Source organism: Corvus moneduloides, chromosome 10 (assembly GCF_009650955.1).
Source record: "Corvus moneduloides isolate bCorMon1 chromosome 10, bCorMon1.pri, whole genome shotgun sequence".
NCBI lineage: Eukaryota > Metazoa > Chordata > Aves > Passeriformes > Corvidae > Corvus > Corvus moneduloides.
Window position 1 is genome coordinate 20,994,504 of NC_045485.1, and position 21,179 is coordinate 21,015,682.

At 42.3% G+C, this 21,179-nt stretch overlaps 3 protein-coding genes across 3 annotated transcripts; 1 reads left to right on the forward strand and 2 right to left on the reverse strand.

Annotated features, from left to right (window-relative positions):
- Positions 1-1,021: 1,021 nt before the first annotated feature.
- Positions 1,022-5,369, reverse strand: NDUFB5 (NADH:ubiquinone oxidoreductase subunit B5). Its single transcript, XM_032120096.1, has 6 exons — positions 5,231-5,369; positions 4,677-4,765; positions 3,695-3,761; positions 2,939-3,000; positions 1,853-1,959; positions 1,022-1,330 (listed from the first exon to the last, which is right to left on the reverse strand). Exons 1-6 carry the CDS (start codon positions 5,352-5,354, stop codon positions 1,210-1,212), a joined length of 570 nt encoding a protein of 189 aa, XP_031975987.1. The 5' UTR covers positions 5,355-5,369; the 3' UTR covers positions 1,022-1,209.
- Positions 5,370-5,973: 604 nt separating this feature from the next.
- Positions 5,974-10,094, forward strand: MRPL47 (mitochondrial ribosomal protein L47). Its single transcript, XM_032119791.1, has 7 exons — positions 5,974-6,095; positions 6,767-6,912; positions 7,472-7,532; positions 8,208-8,304; positions 8,885-9,015; positions 9,294-9,389; positions 9,809-10,094. The coding sequence occupies exons 1-7, from the start codon at positions 6,010-6,012 to the stop codon at positions 9,924-9,926; spliced, it is 735 nt and encodes a 244-aa protein (XP_031975682.1). The 5' UTR covers positions 5,974-6,009; the 3' UTR covers positions 9,927-10,094.
- A 1,206-nt stretch (positions 10,095-11,300) lies between these two features.
- Positions 11,301-20,915, reverse strand: ACTL6A (actin like 6A). The gene is made up of 14 exons (XM_032119789.1): positions 20,831-20,915; positions 19,962-20,038; positions 19,597-19,771; positions 19,132-19,232; positions 17,771-17,868; positions 16,984-17,078; positions 16,652-16,758; positions 16,477-16,566; positions 16,229-16,290; positions 15,789-15,903; positions 15,373-15,453; positions 14,308-14,403; positions 13,194-13,280; positions 11,301-12,602 (listed from the first exon to the last, which is right to left on the reverse strand). The coding sequence occupies exons 1-14, from the start codon at positions 20,853-20,855 to the stop codon at positions 12,522-12,524; spliced, it is 1,290 nt and encodes a 429-aa protein (XP_031975680.1). The 5' UTR covers positions 20,856-20,915; the 3' UTR covers positions 11,301-12,521.
- Positions 20,916-21,179: the final 264 nt, after the last annotated feature.

Below are 21,179 nucleotides of genomic sequence, written 5' to 3' on the forward strand. Positions count from 1 at the left end.
AGGTGGTTCTAGGAAAATCTCAAAAACAGAATTGAAAAATGCTTGTACCCAGTTATGAACAGGCTGTGAGCAGACTAGCACGGTCTGTTCTCAGCAATTTTTACTACTGAAAAATCAAGTGTTGGGAACAATGTGAAACACTGAGGTCAGAATGTGATGTCCATGGAGTGGTTTTAGACTTACTGAAAAACAGACATTACATCAGACTTGTGAGCATCATTGGATGCTGGATAAAAAACACTAATACAGGGTCAGACAGATTTATTTTACCTGAGGAGACTTTGTGCTTTTTTAATGGCTTCTCTTATGAATAACTCAGCATTTATAAACAATGAGAGCCATAAGAAGACATATGAGCCATCTAACCTGAAAGATTGATTCTAACAAAAAGAACAAGCAAAGCACTGATAGAAAATCAATGTCTTTCTAATGTTTGGCAGTGCCAGGAACAGCAAACAAGGCAGTTTTTGCTTAAAACAGTCCATGCAGTGCTGCCTAATGTAAAAAACCAGAATTTTATCTTTTAAGTTTCAAATCACTAGATGATATGGGGTTAGTAAAGGGCTTGGACTTACTTCCTTTAAAAAGTGAGGATTTTGAATATGGACAGATAATTTAGGGTCACAAACTGTAAGAGGTACTATCCACCACTCTTGAGAAATTTAAGCCCAAGAGTACCATGGCCTGTAGAACCTGAGGAAACGCGTCCCTCTAGTGGCAAAAACCTGCCAGGTGAAAAGAGAACCCTTTGTATTCCCTACAAAGTTGCCAAAAGTGGTGTAGAAGAACAGCTGTACAGTTCTGAAAATGCATGGCAGGTATGTGTGAAGATATTTTTCTCACTTAGTTCATCTCCCACCAACTACCTGACATGGAGACTTGAGAAAAAAAATACTCTTAGTTTCTTATATCTTTCACTTGAAACTATAAATACTAGAAATCACAAAATGAAAACTAGTATTATCAACTTGTTCCATGTATGTTCTGAAGCAAAGGAGTGACTGTTGGAAATTGCATTAAAGAATTTTCACTGATTAACAGCTTTAATATCTGTATGAGCTTAACTGCCACACAGTTTCTTTTAAGATACTGGAATCAACACAAACATTGTTTATTCATTTCCATCAGCAAACAGCGGGATGTCTGTTCCATAGCTCAGTCACAATTTGCCAGTATGAATTTAAGAGCTTGCACACTGTCCTAAATTGTTTAATTGTCGGGTGAGGATTTCATAGAATTGTCAACAAGATTTTTGTCAGGTGTTTCATAATGATACCAAGGTCCATCTCCCCGGTGTCTCATCAGTCTGCGTGCCTCCACCTCCAGCATCCTAAAAAAAAGGCAATAGACACCCTAAGCATAAAGTTTGTTGATGTTCAGCATCAAGGAATTACTGAAAAATCAGTGACTTTAGCATCAATGGTTTATAAATACTGCTGAAACATACATAGTACCAATATATGAAGGGTTCAACTAAGACATGAGCTATTAAATCTTTCTATTTTGGGGTTTTTTTTCAGCAAGTTGTTCCACAAGGGAGGACTAAACATACTGGCAGCAGTTTTATCACAGCCTAGCTGTGAGCATTAGCAGGGGTAAAAAGAGCTACACCTTTATAAATACCAAGTGTTTTGAAGAGCCCCCGTCCTTGGATTGTTCTGGTAACCTGAATCCTGAGAGGGCAGCGACAAGAGATACCGTAACTCCCACTGTGGCAGCAGCCAGTGCAGGCAGCACTCAGGGGATACATGAAAGCACTTTATGTCAGCATCCTGCTCAGTATGTCATGCAAAATCAAAGAGTCAGCTACAGTATGGATCAGTATTTTAATCCCCTCAACTACAGAACATACCTCACTTCAGCTTTCCTCGCTTCCACATCAAGCAGAGCCATGTCCTTCTCGTAGCTCTTCTCAGGGGGGTCAAGTATGTAACGAGCTATCCAGCGGCTTATGGGGTGCTGGAAAACATAAAAGCAGAGATTATTTGTGCAATTTCCAAGTAGAAATGTCATCATAACTGAATCATTTTGTATATCCACAGTCCTGAAAAGTTGTCATTGACATCATGAGCACTGCCATTCAAACCATAACAGTAGAGTTACAAACATGCACAACTATATGTGAGATCAGAACCCTAAAAAGTCATATTTCTTTTGCAATTCTTAATGCCAAGATAACCTCCAGATGACTGTTCTGTTGCAAAATTAAAATTTAATGGAGGACATAATTTATTTTCTTTCTGTTGAAGTAAAGTTCCTTAAACTGCCATTCTAATGGCAGAAGTGAACTCCAAACCTTACTTACTTCAAAGTTTTGCTGCCACATAGAGGGCATCTCACTAGGAACAAAAGTGTAAATGAGTTGAAATAGTCACAATAATATTGCTGAATTCAATTACTTCCTATCAGAAACAAAACAGTGCTTGCAGCAAGAAGCCAGGGACTAATTTTAAGAAAATACAATTAAATTGAAAGCAGACAACCTTGAGTTTGTGACTATAAAAATCTTCAATTCTAGATACAAAAGTGTGTGTGATATTGGACTTTAAAACAACACTGGCAAACAAAGGAAAGAAATGTCACTTTAAATTCCAATTTCTTACGACACGTTAGAAAAGAAACAAAGACAAAACCTGCATGCCATGAAAGCAGAGGACTGTTCTTATTATTCAGTAGTATTATAGAAGAATTCTTGGCATACAGCTTCAGCAGTTTACTGCATACAGAGCATTTGCATCTGCTCGTGTCAATAAACAGATTTCCTACAGCCTTATACATGTTCCCTAAAGCTGCAAAAAAGTTTACCAAAATCAGAACTGCATATTTGAGTTTTACTACACTGATAGCCATCATCATACTCCATTCATTTCACTCCCAAAAGTATTATCAAGAGAAGGGCTGTCAATAACATGCCCACCCTTTTGCATGGTACACTTACTTTGTAGTATTCCCAGTGCTCTGGAACATAACCTTCAGGAATCTCTGCAAGTTCAGCTTCACCTGACAAGGAAAGGAGGGGAGGAATATTTAACTCTATGATTATTTTCCAAAGCTACCTTATATTCTGCCATTCAGATCAGGAAAAGATCATTATTCCACATAGAGAGTACTTAATCCCTCAGTGTGAGCTCCATTCGGAAAAACTGAACTTGCAATTTTTGCAGACACGTCACACTGCAAGTATCTAGTTCATAGATTTTAAGTGACACACCAGAAGGGTAAAATTAGCAGCTATACAGAAGAAACAACTTGGATCACGTCCACAGAAATGCCCTTTAAAGCACAGGAGCTGAAAGCATGGATTTTTCCTGATTTCTCTATTAAATTAATTACATATCATTACAGCAGTAGATTTAACACATGTATTGCCAAGCAGAATTTTGGCATCTTTGCTAGATAAAAAGCCAGAATTGCAATCTTGTTACAGCAAGTAACTGAACTTCACTGATGTTTGAAAGCCTGCTAAAAGAGGGAATATATTTTTTTTTAAATGTGAGAAACTTTTTTTAAAAAAGTCACAACTAAAGCAAATATACTGGGAACATTTTCTATGTACTTCTACAATATCGCTGTATTTGTTAGGCCTATTCCATGGTCTTCCAAAGAGAGAACCTTAAAAGATTCCTTTTTTTCTATCCAGCATGCTTAATTCCCATTTAATAACTTTTTTGCTTAGCCCTGACAGAGCACTCACCAATGAAGACGTTGATGTATGTTAAGAGCACTGCCACTGGTATTCCCGTCAGGAATATATAGAATTTCTGTAGAAGGGATAAAAACAAAAGGTGTAGGAAACTCAGAACCCTGACAAATTTACATGAAGTCTTGTCTGAAAATGGTGGAACAGCCAATAACTCTTAGATTTGCATTCCTAGGTTGGAAAGGGATGTTGTAGGTAAACACTGCTGATGGCAATGAGTTATTTAATGAACCACAGCACACAAAGAGCAACGCTGTGTCAGTCCATGAGCCCGTTTGGGTCAGATTCACATCTCCCAGTGAGGTCAGTCTGTGCAGCAGCAAACAGCAACACCTCCCTGAAATCTGCCTCAGCATCTTGGCACGACTGGCTCCAGCACTCAGCTGGAATGAGGCACTGACAGCAAAACAATAATCCAACACCAATGCAACCACTGTGGGCTCTGGTAGCCGTGGAAGGCAGATAAAGGAGTCCTGATCGCATGAAGGGAGTTGTATCAAATTGGCTGTTGCCCCTTATAACAGGATTTATCCAAAACCTGGCTTTGGAAGGGTCACACTCAGGTCAGGCTTCCTAAATCTCACCTCTGGTGTTAGTGGTTGTAGGTAACTGAAGGTAAGCCCTGTAGAAGAGGAACTGATATGCTTCAAAAAGGAGGATGGAGTAGAAAGCATTTGTGGGTCATGCATATACGAACACAGACATGTAATTTAAGAATGCTACAACAGCAGTAATTTAAGTACCTATCGCAAGCTTTGCTATCTAGCCAGTCTTTTAACTTCATCTAGCCCTGATTTTACAGCATATGACCAGGAAAATTTTGAAGAAGACCTGAAATTCTTTTTTATGTAAATAGTGCCAACCACATCTTAGATGCTGTCACATAAACAATAGAGGAAATTGTATTTTAGACACTCTTACACCATTTGCAAGCCATGTGTTACACTGAATGCAATACATTTGATTTTTAACTCACCAATAAGCTCAGAAATCGAGAATCATAAAAACTCGTTGCCTTGATGATAAACATTCTCTTCCCATGGCTGCCGCTGTGTCGTACAGGAACTGAAAATTGAACCAGAGTATTATGGTTTTGTACCCCACTGGTGCTTATGCCAGGACAAGGTCAAACATACGTGGGAAAAGAAAAAAAAAGAAGAGTGCACAACAGCGGCTGAATTTTCTGCAGTTCACCTGAAGTAATTTCGTATTTTGCTAGCATGAACCTATTTTTCTTCTAACTTTAGACATAGATCTATGACTACCTGTAAGCACCAACACGTAAATCAGTGAATGTCACCAAACAGGGCCAAGCAAATTGACAATTAGAATACCAGGAGGGTGGGCCTCCCGCCCGTATCCAACCATGCTTTACCCAAACCCGGCAGTTTTCACAGGAACGGGGACACAACACTGCACCTGCTCAGCCCCCGGCCCTCCCGCGGCCTCCGGGACGGCATCTTTGCCCGCTCCGCAAGGTCACCTCGCCCCCACCGCCCCCGCCCCGCCGCTCCCCCGCCGAGGCCGTACCGAGGGTGCTGGGGAGGCGGGGGGCGATCCCGGTGATCCCGGTGATCCCGGTGGTGCCGGCGCCGCCCGCCCTCCGCGCCGCCCAGGCCGCGGCCGCCCTCAGCACCCGGCTCATGGCCGCCATGGCTGGCACTGGCACGGGGCGGGGCCGGCGGCGCCGCTTCCCGCCGCGGGGTGAAGCCGGCGGCCGCCATCTTGGGGAAGGGCAGGGCCTTCCTTCCCTGTACCTCCGGCGCGGTGGGAGGGCACGAGGGGTGAGGCCGCGCGGGCGCCATCTTGGGAAAGGGCAGAGCGCTCCCTGTGCTCCCTGTGCCGCGGGAGAGCGCGGGGTGAGGCCGGGCGGGCGCCATCTTGGGAAAGGGCAGAGCGCTCCCTGTGCTCCCTGTGCCGCGGGAGAGCGCGGGGTGAGGCCGCGCGGGCGCCATCTTGGGAAAGGGCAGAGCGCTCTCTGTGCTCCCTGTGCCGCGGGAAGCGCGGGGTGAGGCCGGGCAGGCGCCATCTTGGGAAAGGGCAGAGCGCTCCCTGTGCTCCCTGTGCCGCGGGAGAGCGCGGGGTGAGGCCGGGCGGGCGCCATCTTGGGAAAGGGCAGAGCGCTCTCTGTGCTCCCTGTGCCGCGGGAAGCGCGGGGTGAGGCCGGGCAGGCGCCATCTTGGGAAAGGGCAGAGCGCTCCCTGTGCTCCCTGTGCCGCGGGAAGCGCGGGGTGAGGCCGGGCAGGCGCCATCTTGGGAAAGGGCAGCTCCCGCCCCGTGCCCCCGGTGCTGTGGGAGGGCGCGGGGTGATGGCGGCGGCCGCGGCCATGGCCGCTCTGGGCCGGGGCCTCACGGCCGCGCTCCGACTGCCCCGGGCTCGGCCGGAACTCCCCGGGTACGCACCGCGCCGGGGGGACTCGGGCTCAGGCACGGGGGGGCAGGCGCTGTTCCCAGGAGGAAGGAGCGCCCTTGGCGGGAGGCGGGTGTCCGTGTGTCCCGGTGTCCGTGTGTCCTGGCTCCGCCAGCCAGGGTGGTGCGTGGTCGCAGGCACCGTGTAAGGGCAGCATAACGCGGTTCCCTGTGCCTGTAGAGTCCTGCAGTCATTGTGCCGGTGCTTCCAGCGTGGGTGGGCTTTGTGCTTTCCCGTGTGTCCACAGCTTTTGCCATTGAGGCCACGACGAAGGGCGTGTGTTCTCCCTCTCTGGAGACACCCCTGGATGCGTTCCTATGTCACCTTTTCTTTTGGCAGGGGTTTTGAACTGCATGATCTCCAGAGGCCCTTTGTAATTCTAAAAGCTCTGTGATTCTATGATCTACTCTTGTACAGCATAGCTCAAACTTACTCCTTAATTTTTAATTGTTCATTCTCTGAGTATAGAAAATTAGATAATTAGATGACGGGGAGGAGAAAACACCGAGATGACATTTTTGTGGCTGAGCAAACCCCTGCCTTTCCCCCCACACCTGTCCGTAGGACCTGTGCCTTTGTGAATGAAACAAACATTCTCATTTAGCGGAATATTATTTTTCTTATCATACAAAGTTTTCCTTCTAACTTTTATGCAGAATGGTGCTGAATCTGTACCACAAGAACCTACGAAAAATTGAGCCCCTCCATCAGGTGAAGTTCCTGCACACAACTGTGTCTCAGAGGGGTCTGGAGGAGTTTTTTGATGATCCAGGAAACTGGGGGGAAAAAAGTGTAAAGTCTGGTGAGTTATATTTAGCATTTCTGATAGTGATCTTTGAGCTGAAATCTGGGGGTTTTGCATCATAGGGAGTATTCACAGCTACATAAAACTTACTTTTCTATGTATATGTACATACATCCACTTGTGCATCTTTATGCCTGTTAATTTTTCCTGTGTGTAGTCAGTGTTTATGAAAGTAAATAGCAATTGTGCAGCAAAATGTTTTGCTGTAAATCCTGTGCGTTGCTCTGAAGTGAATGTGTCACAGAAGAGGTGTGCTTTGATGAAATGTAGGTCCTATGGAAGAAAACTAGTCCAGTGTAGAGGTTCATTTTACAGCTTTCCTTATTCCCAGCCTTTTACAAACACAGATAAACACTGCGTGTAGTTGCCTTTTTGCATTGTGTTTTAAAAGCAAAGCTGAATATCCTCGAGGATGGCTGTCCAAGCAGTAGTATTTTTTTAAAAAGTGGTCTTTGTACTGTTGTGTCAGCTGAGCCTAATAGAAGCACGTTTTTTATTTTCCAGAATAAGAGAACTTTGTTCCATTAAATTAATGGTGGTTTTTTATCTTTTACAGGGGATTCATGGAATATAAAGCAGCTCAGGGGCAAGAGTAGTGAAGACCTGCACAAACTTTGGTAAGTAGGTTTTAGTGAAGAAGCTTCTTTTCTTTCTGAGCAGCTCTGCGCTTTTTAATGAAATGTGGCTGGTGAACTTATCCAGTAACTTTAGTCTGCCATAGAGCTCTGCAGGCTCCAGCCAGCTTTGGGCCTGGATCAGCCCCGGTTCTGGCCCTGCTCAGAACACAGAAGCTGCACTGCAGGTGGCTGTGGGACAGCTGTGTCTAGTTCAGAGGGCTCAGGTTGGGTACAAACCCTCTGGGGATTGTTTGAATTGGACAGACTTGGTTGTCAGTGCCTTCTGGTGGACTGGGCACTTCGTTTCATCAGGGTGCTCAGGCTGGCATTTATTCTGATTTAGGAAGTTTCTGAAGCTGGAGGTGGCATTGCCACTTCAGGGCTGTGCCAGGGCTGAACTTAATCATGACTGTGAACAGCTTTTTCCTTGCTTTGACTTGTCCTTTTCCTGTGTACATGTAAGAAAAATCTGGCTCTGTCCAGGTAGTGGAAGACAACTTAGTGTTAAACTCTTCCCTCCCAAGCCTTCTTTATTCCAGACTAAGTAAACCTGTCTCCCTCATTCTTTTGTTTATGTGAAGCCAGCAGGCACAGGATATGGGATTACAGATAGTAAGTGAATAACTGCTTAGCTATCCAGGAGTTATTTTTGTATTACTGTGCCTTCTGCTCTAGGTATGTCCTGCTGAAAGAAAAGAACATGCTCTTAACTTTAGAGCAAGAATCCAAACGACAGCGCAAGCCTATGCCCAGTCCAGAACGATTAGAAAAGGTAACTTGTTCACACTACATAAAAAATAATAACTCTTAAGTAGAATTGCTGAAAAATCAAGTGTTTGTAAACTTGTTAAAGACCATTTTTTTAAAATTATTTCCCTGATTTTAGTGTATACACGAACTGCTCAAGTCATAGTTTGGTCAAGGCAGCTTTCTCATTGTCCACTGGGTGTTACTGGGGCTGCGACCAGACTCCAGTGAAAAACTAAAATAACTCAACAGCCACTACAAACTATAAGCAAATCTTTTGTTTGCTTCTCCTGCTTCCTTCCGACCCCTGCCTCAGAGCTTCCTATACTTTTGCATCGGCATTGGATCTGGCTTTATGCATTACCCAGCTGGTCTTTAGTCAAGTATCAGACTGCCAGTTATTTCATATCTGTCGTGCTCTCAAGTTAGGTTTTTGAAGCACCCATTCCTTACTGTTCTAGTACACAGGGCCTGCTGAGAAAGAAGTCGTGATCAAACTCCAGCATGTTTTACCATTGTTCTCCCTTTAAATTTTGTCTTGAGCTTTTTTAAATTGTCAGCATTGTTTTATGTTGGTGCATCCTGAAACTATTTACCATTTCCAGGTAGAAACGTCTATGAAAAATATAGACTTGGTTGTCAGAGAAAGAGAAATTGCTCTGAGGCTTTTACAAACGGGCCATGAAAAGCCAGTCCCTGGCGAGTGGAGACATGACTTCTTGGGACGCACCTTCTGGTATGGAAAGCCTTTTTTCTTAACGTGTGAATTTTTCTTGTGGTGTGTCTCTCTCCCAGAACGTCCTTATCAAATCAAGGAAAGATGCATATACTGTATAAAACACTGGAGATGCAGTTACAAACCAGGCCAGCAAGAGCTGGAAATAAATACCCACATACTAATTCTGCAATCTCCCAGACCACTTCATCACTGTACTGAAACTAGAAGAAATTGGTAAAATCCCAAAATGAAAACAATGTATACATTCTGTAATCATTTTTATCTGTCTCCAACAGGTACAGTTACAAGGAATGGCCAATACCGTGGCACTTGAACAAAAAACACAAAAAGAAGAGATTCTATTACTTACCTCATGTGAATCACTTCATCAGGTAAAAAGATTTTTTTCACATTGAAAGTTCTCTTCTTCTGTTCCTGTCCTTATTCCACTTTAAAAGGAAAAAATAGTAATAATCCTTTGGCTTTCAGCTACTAGACTGAAAATTAGGCTTTTTAAAATTTACAGCTTGCTCTTTTTTCTGTTCCCACCTCAGTTACCACAAGACATGGTTATGCAGTTGCACTGTATAAGTAACTTCAAATGCAGACTACCAAAAATCCTCCCAGGGGCTGAACTTCTGTAGAATTCAGAAGCAGAGTAAAAATATTACTTTGCAGGCTTTTTTACTTATCAAAAGCAAATGAATACTGAAGTTGTTCATCACTGAGAGCCTCTATCTGATGGGGGGGGAGCTCATTAAGGTGGTCACAAGCTGGCTTGAAATTAACCACATCAACTTCTCTATTTCAGACTCAGACTTGAAAAAGCTTTACGGAAAAGGGCAAGGCAGCAAAACCTGGAGAGGACGAGGCAGAAGGTCTTGGAAAGGAAGTTCCCTGACCTTGCTGTGAAATCCCAGAGCCAGTAACATGCTGGAAGAGCACTGCAAGCAATCGGTCGAGTGTCTGTGGAACATGAATCGTGTTCTGGAACCACAAATGACTCCACTGAGCATTCCAGACAGCCTCCATCTTTTTTTTTTTTTGTTTTAATACCACATTTGACTTTAATTAAACTTGTGATCTGGAACTAAAAAGCAGCTTTGGTGTAATTTCTCACATTTCCAGAAACAAATGTTGTGTTATCCAGCTGTTACAAGAGTGAGACTTACATCAGGAACAGTGAAGAGCAGCCATGGAGTGCCAGCTGACAGTAAGAAGTGTATGGGTAATATTTACCTGGTTTAGTTTAACAAATGTACATTAAAACCAGACCGAAACATGAAAGCATCTGAAGCTCACATACAAGCCTTTTTTTTCCCTGACCCTATTTTTCTGATATATTTTTCTGAGTATTTTCCCTGAGTTACAGGTAAGCTACCCAAGGTGTATTTGCTTTCTGCATAAAGGCACTGGTAAATGGGGCTCTTCTGTCTGCTATGAGCAATTTTTTCCCCTGCTTTAAAAGTCTGGCTTCTTAGAAAGTATGAAATACTCAGCATGGGAACTTCTAACTATACAGTTGTCCTGCCTAGACTTCTTTTCTTTGTTTTCAATTCAAACACTTGTGCAATGGGTTTTTTTGCAGAGTGAAAAATGTTTGAAGGAAGACTGCAATAGTCATCTATGAAATTAAAGTAGGTACTGCTGCTGCTCTCAGGTCACAGAAACACCTTCACCTTTCACTTCTGAAAGCTTTTAACCTCCATATGAGGTGGTCTAGAAATCTAGACTAAAGTCACACCAGTCTTTCAGGAAGCAAATGTGCTCAGCAGTATAATCTGGTAAAACACTGCAAGGGAACCAGTAACGTTTCCTGTATCTGTCTCCATAATTTTGACCTTCACTTACTCCTCTGCATGACACAAAATTCCCCCTATTTAAACTCAGAATCTTTATAGTGGTAAGAAAACCTCCAGAAGTGTTTTGCTCTCCGTATGCTGCTGGAATATTAACAGGTATTACTACTGCACTGCAATTCTTTTAAGATAAAACAGAAGATAAAAGCTGGTTTGGCATATTGAAATCTAAGCACACCACTGAGGAAAAGCTTAAAAACACCACGCACTGCAGGGGGCTGAGGTGCCAGTTCAGTTGATGTTCCATGTTCCACTTGAATGCAAACTGGACTGAGTCTTTTTCTTCCACAATGGCAAGAGCTGGTGACTTGGATCACTTGGTGCAACTCTGCAGTTTGCCTCATTTTGCAAGAGAAATAGAGTTTGTCAATAGCTTTGAAAATCTGGATCAAGCAACTTTGTCTCAAGAGTAACTCATGAGTCTCATGATAAGACAAAAGCAGACTGGTTTGATAAATTACTTTATTATTTGGAGGTAATGTGAAACTTTTCAAATAGAGGCCTCATAATTATTTACCCACAAGAGCTTTTAGGATACAAAAATGTAGCAGTACTGTTTATTTTTTTTAGATCAGTTAAATGCTATTTGGTTTTCCACAGCTTTTGAGATAAGGAGCAAAACTTCATTGTGTCCCAAAACAGACCATCACACCACTGTAATTTAAAGTAAGCTTAAAAGCAACATCAAGCTGCGTCTTGACAGCCAATTCCTGCTGAAAAAAAAAGTCATCCCCGTTCCTGTGACCCTGAGTGCACCTTCCCCCTGCAAACACAGGCACTTACAGACCCTGCTGGGAGGCACAGAGGGAGCCACACCAGCCATGGGCACACAGCAGCTGCTCCTCAGCTACAGCTCCCTGCAGCAGGGTCAAGCCACACACTGAAAGCTTCTGACTGCTCCCAGTCTTGGAGAGGCAATTCTTTGTCTCAATTCCTCTGTCTTGAACAAGTTTTGCTTCTCACCTACATCACAAAGGCATTAAATACATTCTTAGACATCAGGTGGAAAGCATTGCTTGCGTACTGAAATGAAACTGCTCCGTAACAAAAAATTAGCAAACCAGTGCTTAATATAACATTCACTCCATGGAATGTAACACTTCTGTGAGACAGTAAAAGTTTACACTAAAATAGATCAATGAATACAAACTTTCAACTTTTAAAACAGCAGAGTAACTTTCTCTGCAAGTACTCACAAGGTTGCTCAAATATAAAAGACCAAATTTTATTTTTTAAGAGAAAAATAAGAGCAATTTAAGGCCAAAGTACCAGCAAGGAAGACTAGTATGTGAAAGCAGACAAGAAATTAGACAAGAAATATTTAATAAATAAGCACAGGCATTTGCAAGGTTATGCCTCTATCTATTAGCTAACCTGTAAAGCTGTTCCCAGGAAAAGATACTAGAGAAAAATAGACATTTATACAAAATCATAAAAAGCTTGTTACATGAATTATTGCTTTACAAGGGACGTAAACATCCTTTTTCTATTATAGTACCAATTAGGTCTCTCAAAATTTCTAAGGTTTGTTAAAATGGAACTTGAATTATGAAAAAAACCCAATATAAACTTTCTACAAAAAACAGTCCATCCCATTCCTGAGTATGCTAAAGCTATAAAACAGAAGGAGCACCGAGCAGGCAGCAGTTTTCACAGTAAAGAGGTCTAAGGACATTTTCTTTCTACACACTGTTTTCCTCCTTCTTCATATTCTTGTTTAGAAATCCACATCTGTTGGAAAGTACCCTACAAAAAAAAAGAAACAAAACCAACACAAAATAAATAAATATCAGAACACAAAGGAAGGTTAATTGAAACATGATTAGCTTTTCCTAGGAGGGAGAACAAGCAAGTCCTTGCATTATATGAGGTAATAGGACTTGACCTGCTTAACTATCTCTTCCTTGACTTTTATTGCTAAGGGATTAAACTCAAGACAGGAAGTGCAGCACCAAATGCTTATTTCAGTCTCCCTTTCCCATGATGATCAATTAACCCCCACAAACCATTTCAGCACTCAGAAACTTGTAGACCTACACACAGGAATATGATGCAGAAACAGGTTTGCTACTTTCATGGTCTACTAGATACAGTCTAGAGAAAGTGCATGTATTTCAAGATTGCACCTTGCCATTAAAAATGGGAGAACACGGAAGGATATGTTGTCACTGGAAATGCTCATACCTCTTTTTAAAACAGATTCTCTTCACCTTACCATGAGGATAGCCAAGATGATGATTACATAGCACAAACTCTGCAATGCACACTTCTGGGGAATCAGATGTCTGGGTGACAGTGCTGTTCAGCACAGCAACAAAGTAACACAGGTCTACTAACCAAAGAAGCCAAAATGGAGCCCCCAATCCACGAGCTGAACCTCCGCTCCACAGTCGTGTTGTTCGCTATCAACTTCAGGCGCATGCTCTGCACAGAAAAGGAGCCAAAACCAAACGTCAAACTGGAAGCTGGTGACCTTTAGGGACAAGCAGCAGAAGGAACCTGGTGTCTATACCAACATGCAGCTTAAAAAGGTCCATTTTAGTACATCTGCACTACTGCTCATCTGCCCTCTATTTAGAATTCAAAATCAGCCACAGTGGAACAGGAAATGTGGCTTTTACCTTGTCTCCCAACAGCAAATGGTTACGGCAAGGAATGGGGCAGGTAGAGAGCAGTATCACAGTGTATACTGTCATCTCCAACACTGCACTGGGACTAAAATGACTAATGTTGCTAGACCTAACTTTTATCTAGCCTTTTTTGGACCCATTCATTCCTTTTGCTTTCAAAATGCCTTGTAGCAATAAAATCTTTGCATTTCAATGGGTTCCTCCTCAGCTATTATAAGCAGTGAATGAACACATTTCTCAGTTTCTCCTAACATTCATCATTTCAGAGTTGTCACAAGCAGAACATTTTTGCTTGAATACTAAAATTCAAGAAATATCGTAATTATATCTACTCTCAGATGCAAGGTATCAATACTTTCTTTGACATCAAGTCATTAAAAAATATGTAAATATGTTACTCATAGACAAAACCTAGTGATTTAAGTTGTCTGCCATATCAAGGAAAAACAATTGCCACCATGACGTGACCTCAGGCAGAATGACTGAATGTGCCTCAAGTTAGTCAGCAACACTTCAGAAGAGAGACCATCAAAGGAAATACTGGCTGTTGCTTGAGGAAAATTACAGAACTTAGGATCACAATATGAAAGCAAGAGTGAAGCAGTAAAATATTCATTCCAAGGTATATTGGAATTTATTCTGTCTAAAAACTCTTCAAGAATTCTTTCTTTTCTTTAGAGAGGGAGGTTTCTTAACCCTGAAGAAACCTGTTCAGCTGTCAGGTTCCTAAGAAAGTCAAAGCAATGATATCCTTGAGTACTTATGTGGCAGAAAAGTGAAAGGGTAAATACTCAATGCAGTAATGGAAAGAGTTGTTTTACCGGTGGGGTTTTCTGAGACAGCTCCCTGTTCAATCTGTCTGTGAAACTCTGTATTAGAGTGTTTCCTCCTGCTACAATCACGCTGCCATAGAGACCCTAAAGAGAAAAAAACAACCTAGAGCATTAATTCTGAAATCATTCTGAAAACAGCTCTTTCTCACAATAGAGAGGGGTGGCACAAGGATGTATAGTCAACAGCAATAATACATCTCTTGATGCCAACAGTATTACCTCTCCCAATTCAGTTAAATATTTAATCACTTAAAAATATTGCAAGGCAGCTTAATATTTAACTATAAAAGGAAGACAGAAGCCATATGATTAATGATTCTAAATTATTTCACAGAACGATTTCTACTATGAAGAACCCTCAACCTACACATCTCCCCTGTATCCAAATTGTTGGGTTTTTTTACAGCTGAATGCAACCCCAAAAGAAAACCCTGCAGCAGTTTTCTATCTCGCTACTGCTGCAGTTGGTGAACACACACCACAGCCCAGCCCACTAAGCCCTCCCACACACTGGTTAACAGAAAAAAGATTTTTGAAAAAACTCCCATGCAGTCTGTATAAAATTGACACCTGAGAAAGATAGAACATTATTTTTAAAAATAAAGTTTTCCTTTAAAGCTTCTTCTCCTCTTTCTACTCTTTATAAATTTGTCATGGTTTAGCATAGTTTGGGTTTTTAGTTAAAGAGGGCTCCATCATGTACATTCCATGTATGTTCTAAACATAGAAGATATTCAAAGTTACAAACATAAATGCTTATCTGAAGCCAGTCCAAGCCAAATTATGCAGTGCCAGCCACAAAATCTGTACATCAGATCTTTAAATATGGGTAGAAACACTCAGTAAAAGATCCTGATTTAGCATTTTGTAAGACAAAACACTAATGGTACATATCCCTATATACAAACACTTAATACTTACAGAATTATTCTAATGTATTTACCATTATCCTAGAAAATCCACATCTTCACTGTTGCTGTTCTAGTCCCAAAAACATGTATCAGCACAAAAATATCTATGCTTTAAAACACTGCCTGGCTGACTAACACTTACCGGCCTGATGTCTATATCACACATTCCAACGCTTGTTGTGACAACGTGGCTCACACCCAACATCGTGTTACCAGATAAACCCTGCAGGGAAAATTAGGAATCTACACATCATTGCTTCAAAAGAGCAAGGCATAGAAAAGCCCTGAATGAGTTGAATTTACAAATATTCTGAAGAAGGAGCTAAGCATTTTGTTAGGAAAAAAAAAACCCTCCTATTTTCCCAATCACCACCCATTTTGAACATTTCATCGTTCCCTTGCCCAGCCATAATTCAAGACAGGTAAATTCTACCCCCAGGAGAACCCCACAGTGCAAATGCATCCAAATCATGAAATTAAAAATATTATACAAAAGGAAGCCAAGTGATAACCTAGTCATGTAAAGCCTTCCAATCACAGCTATCACAGTGGTTTTACCTTTACATTGGAAGGGTCAAACAATCCCTCAGGAATTTTCAGACGCTCAGCACCAAAGTCACAGTTGTAGCCATTGGGAAACTCGTAATGAACTGTTGGCATCTGTGCTGCTACCCTGGAGCATCAGGCAGAAAGCAACACATTAAAGTGCTTTCTAAACAGGGTGTCAAGTTATCTAAGCAGCGTTATAAACTACAGTGCCAATGGGAATATTGTGATTGATAAGATGTACAAGTTCAAATAAAATTTATTATGATCTCATCTTGGAGTATTAAACAAAAAACTACATCCTGGATATATGCAGTATTCCTACTTTCATAAATAAACAGTGTTTAGATAAAACTTCTTTCCATAACAAAACCAGCCAAGAGCAGTGAACAGGCTGAGCTCCCCACGCACAACTGGTAACTGATTTTACAAGAAAGAAGAAAGTAACGTACTGTTCATCATAGGTTGAATCTGATACTTGGAGGACGGAAGCCTGAAAGTCCTGAATGACACACTGTGGAGTTAAAATTAACATGAATTTATATGAATTTTAGTCCTCAATTATATAAAATTTATAGAATTAGTACTAACTTTTTAAAGATTTTCTAGTTCTTCAAGAGAAAACGCTGATATACTTGCAAACAAAACTTACTTATAGAACACTCAGGGGAGGTGAAAGAGGGAAGAATGACCTACTTACATTACACATGTAATTGTGCCAAGACCTGGTGACCTGGGGCAACTTCTCTTTTCTCTTCCAATTTGCTGGTGACCCCTCACGAACTGCCTCCTGAGATTGTAGGGTACACAATCACCAGGTAAACATTTAAGCCTCTCCCCAAGAAAACATTTACTAAATAAAGTTACTTTCCCACCTTTGAAGCAATCATATATGGAGGAATTATCTCTATGTTCATTTCCTGAAACAATTCCCGGCACTGCATAGTGATAAAATCTCCTGCAAGTGGTGATTTTACAATACCTAGAAGGCAAAGAAGGCATCCAAAATAAAAACTGAAACAACTCACCTGGAAAGTATCCAAATCATGAACAGACTCTCCCAACTATTTGTCAGTGAACTCGATTAGGGGTTTTTTTCCTTTTAAATGGGACACACAGATGTAAAAACAGTAATGAAAGTATACAAGCAGAAATCAAGCTAACTCAGCCTTGATATTCCAATATAGTTATCCATGAAAGTTTATACCTTGCTGAAGCACATATCCATCATGCACTGGAATAGCAGTGGTGTGTGTTGCCCCACTATCCAAGATGAGACCTGTAGATCTCCCATTAGCAAAACTAGTCAAAATGATTAAGGAAAATATTGTAATTTCCACTTAGAAAAAAATGTTACAATTAAAACCTAACTAGGGATGAGGACCCCAACACATTATTCCTTGGCTCTAAGAAAGGATTTGTCATTTTCCAGTATGTACCATCTTTCTGTGAAGTGCACAACCTCATAGAGAGAGCAGCATTTAACTTCCATCTGTGAACTAACTCAAGCTTTGGAATGTGAAAATTCACATCACTACTATGCAGCAAGCTCTAAGTATATCCAACTCATTTAGACTCTGAAGCTGAAAACATGTTATTATTAGTTTAAAATAATAACAAATATTCTTCTTAACCTATGAAAACTTCAAGCTCTAATTACTGTATTTAGTAGTGTGGACACCACCATTTTAGGTCCATAATATTCTTATCCATAGTATCCAATGAAAAAAAATAGTAATAATAATAAAAGAGTAATAATAATATAAAAAGACTTGGGCCCCAAGGACAGTCAGATTGGGAGAACTTCAAAAATGAGCTCTAATGTCTTAAAGTTCAGAAGCTGAATTTGTTGACTTCCTCCCTGGATGTTTATGGAAGAAGTCAATTTGAAGAAAGTTGACATGCCATTATACTTGGAATTGCCTGGAGAAAGTTTACCATCATTTCCTGGGGGAGGAAAATAAAACCATGCAGTGTAACATTTCAAAGGATACGCTGTCAGAACAGCAGTTTTACACAAGAAAAAAGCCGGGATGTTGTAGTGTTCAAACATCAATTCCGTCAGTTTTTCACGCTTTGCTCTGGTATTCCACTAAAAAATAATAAATCCAAACCACAAGTAAGTGACCAAAAGGAAGCTCTGTTTGCACACTAATAGATTGCTAACACACAATAAAGAAGTGATTGGAAAAATTGCAGCCACAGTTTTCAATCATACCAAAATTCCACAGAGACAGCTTTCAAGTAATTTACTTCTTTAGAACACTTTTTATTCCATTTATACAACAATACATCAATGCTTATTGATCACACAAAAGTGCTGCACACCTTTCCTGTTACAATAGATTTCTTTACACTTCTACAGCTCTTCCAGTGTCGGGTTCCCAAAGAACTCTCTAAAGCAAGCACCCTGCCTTTTACAAGGGGGAAGATACATGAAGGAACTTGCCCAGTGGGAAGAAAAATAAATCCAGACTTTCCAGTTTCCAAAGCATCTTTCTACAGTGCTACTGTAGCTGTGATTAAGCCAGGATATATCTGAAATATCCAACACATTACTGAAAATGTGAAGTTTTTTCCAAGCCAATACAACAAAGTAAGATGAGGTTTGTAAGGAGAATGACAATGGGAATGTCTCTATTCAGACACCCACTGAGCCATCAAACATGAAACAGCCATTGCAAATTCATCCACACTCCACAAGCTGTGATTCAACACAAGGGAATAATGAAATTCAAGAAAATCCTTTTCATAAGATTTTATTAAGGAAAGGCATCACTTGTGTATGGCATGTCTACCTTTTCTACTCTGACTTCAAGATCTGCCTTTCAAATGATGAGCATTATTAAATGACAGACACCTTGTCCAGATTTTCCCATAAATTTGTATTTATCCACTTCAGCTGCCTTACAGGACCACTTACAGAAACAAAGACAGAAAAATTAAAACTTCTCCATTATAAATATTATTCTGTGTCACGTTATATTAGTTGTAAGGCTGAAGGAAGCACAATTTTTTGATGGCATTTTATTAAGTGTAACTTGATATATAAGGCATCCAATCATCTTTTTCTTTTTATTCTAGGAAGTAAAATTTCTTTTTTTAACTTTTATCTTTTTTTCAGTAAGTGAAAAACAATAGCATATTGTAAATACTTTCTGATACAACTCATACCAACTATTTCAAATTGAGGTTTTTTAGACATTTTCCAGAACCTGGCCAAGTATTTTAAACTTGTCACTTCTGTAGCTAAGTTTTAACACTTGTCACCTACAGGCCATTGTCAGACTTATCCAGGACCAATGTTTGCAGTCAGCAAAAAGACTTATCAAAATGCACAGCTGCTTTTACTCACTGGTGCTTCAGACATAAGGACAGGATGCAAACTTGCTTCAGATTTAATATGCATCTTGTAAGTGTGATCCAAAATTGCCTGGAAACTATCCCAGTCTTCAACTGTAACAACATTGACACAAAGAGATTAGTTACATCTAAGTTTTGTTTCATTTCATAAACACATAAAGGCTTTCCAATTTATTTTTTTGCACAGAGCTCTTCAGTCAAACGCTGTCCTCAGCAGACATATACTTCCTCTAACAGCTCTGCAGAATCCTCTTCCTCCACAACTACCATGACTTCAAGAATTACACTGAAAGTCCACCAGCAGTGAAAACCAACCACATTTCCATGCAATTTATAAACCAGTAATCTGTTCTTACAGCCTCTGTTGTTGTACATAGCATCTATCAACATGACTATGACTTCCTGCAGCCTGGCAATGCTATTTTGAAGCTAGGTAGAAAAAGACAAAGCACCATACTCATTCCATTTTTTAAAGGTGAAATGGCTTCCATATTCTCTCTTGGAACTCTCAGGGCATTGGTGTCTATGTAGTAAGTCGGGCCCCCTTGTTTGCCCTTGTCACCATCTATCTCCATCAGAGTGCTGCCATTGTCCCTTTCTAGCACCACACCGATGGCTGTTGGAAAATCAACCTGCAAGGCAAGAGGCAAGCAGTATATGAGGATTAATAATGTTTGGGAAGTTGGTGTTTTTCTCATAAATTCAGAGGCTTCTTTATACAATACAGACAGAACCAACCCCAATGTATTAGGAAGGGTTGTAACTTTCGAAGACTTAGGGCATAAATTCATGGTGAATTTCCATGGAGGCACAGATTCTCACCTTTGGGCAGTCCTCGCCTGCATAGCCTGCTCTCACTGTGTACGAGCCAATGTCAAAAACCAGAGCCCCAACTTCATCTGAAAAGATTGTTAATCAAGATAAATGGTTATTACACTCTTCTGCAATCCTGACTTTTCCCTGCCCACTGCCTGCTTTACAGGCAAAGGAAGAAAAGGAAACCAAGGGATCTTTTACAAGGCAAGGAGAAACTTCTCTATTCAGAACTCCAGCTACCAGAGGGTTATGGGAAAACTGCAGACAGACTTTAACCGGGGCACTGCAATCCCTCCGTTTGGAGTAAGAAGGAGAATTTTAGCAGTAGAGAAAAAACGTAGTTGCAGCTAAACGGATCGCAAGAGAAAGCTTTCAAAAAGTTCTCATTTAACAGTCACACGAAGCCAGGCGAGCCCATAGCCCCCGGGAGGGATGAGGATAAGCAAGGTGAGACTGAAAACAGCGACCATGTGAGGGAAAGGGCCAGAGTACGAAACGCCCATCCCTGCGGGCCCGATCCCCGCGGATCTCTGCACATCCTAAAGAGAACCTGTCCGACACGAACGGTGGTCACGGGGTTGCGCAGAGGGGCTCGAGGGAACCACACCCGGCTCCCGAAGTGCGGGGACCTTCTCCGTACTCCGGTATTGCTGATCCTGCCCAAGGCCGCGGTGCGACCGCTCCCCGGAGGAGGCACCTCGGGGCCGCGAAGGACATAAACAAGGCCCGCTGCCGCCTCTTCCTCCTCACGCGTGGGACACGGAGGGGCCGCGGCAGCGCCGGGCCGGGCTGGGCTGAGGGAGGCGGGAAGCGCCCGCCGGGGCTGCACGCGCCGCCTCGCGGGGCGGGGGAGGGGAGGGCGGCGCCGGACTCACCTCCCCCGTACACGCCGCCGCTCATGGCTGCCGCTAGGCCCGGCCCCACCGTCCGCCGTGCCCGCACCGCGCCGCCCGGCCCCGCTCCCCGCCGGCTCCGGTGTCCGCGGGCCCCGCGCTCCCCGCCCGCTCCTCTCCCCGCCGACCCGGCAACAAAAGCGCCCCGGCCACGCTCCCCGCCCGCGGCGCGGCCCGACCCGCAGCGCCGCCGCCCGCCCGCCAATGGCAGCGCCGCGCGGGCAGAACCGGCCAATCGCGGCCGGCGGGAGGCGGGGCCTTGCCGCGGGCAGCCAATCCTGAGGCGGGACGCGGAGGGCGGGCAGTCGAGGGAGCGCAGGGTGGGGGGGCG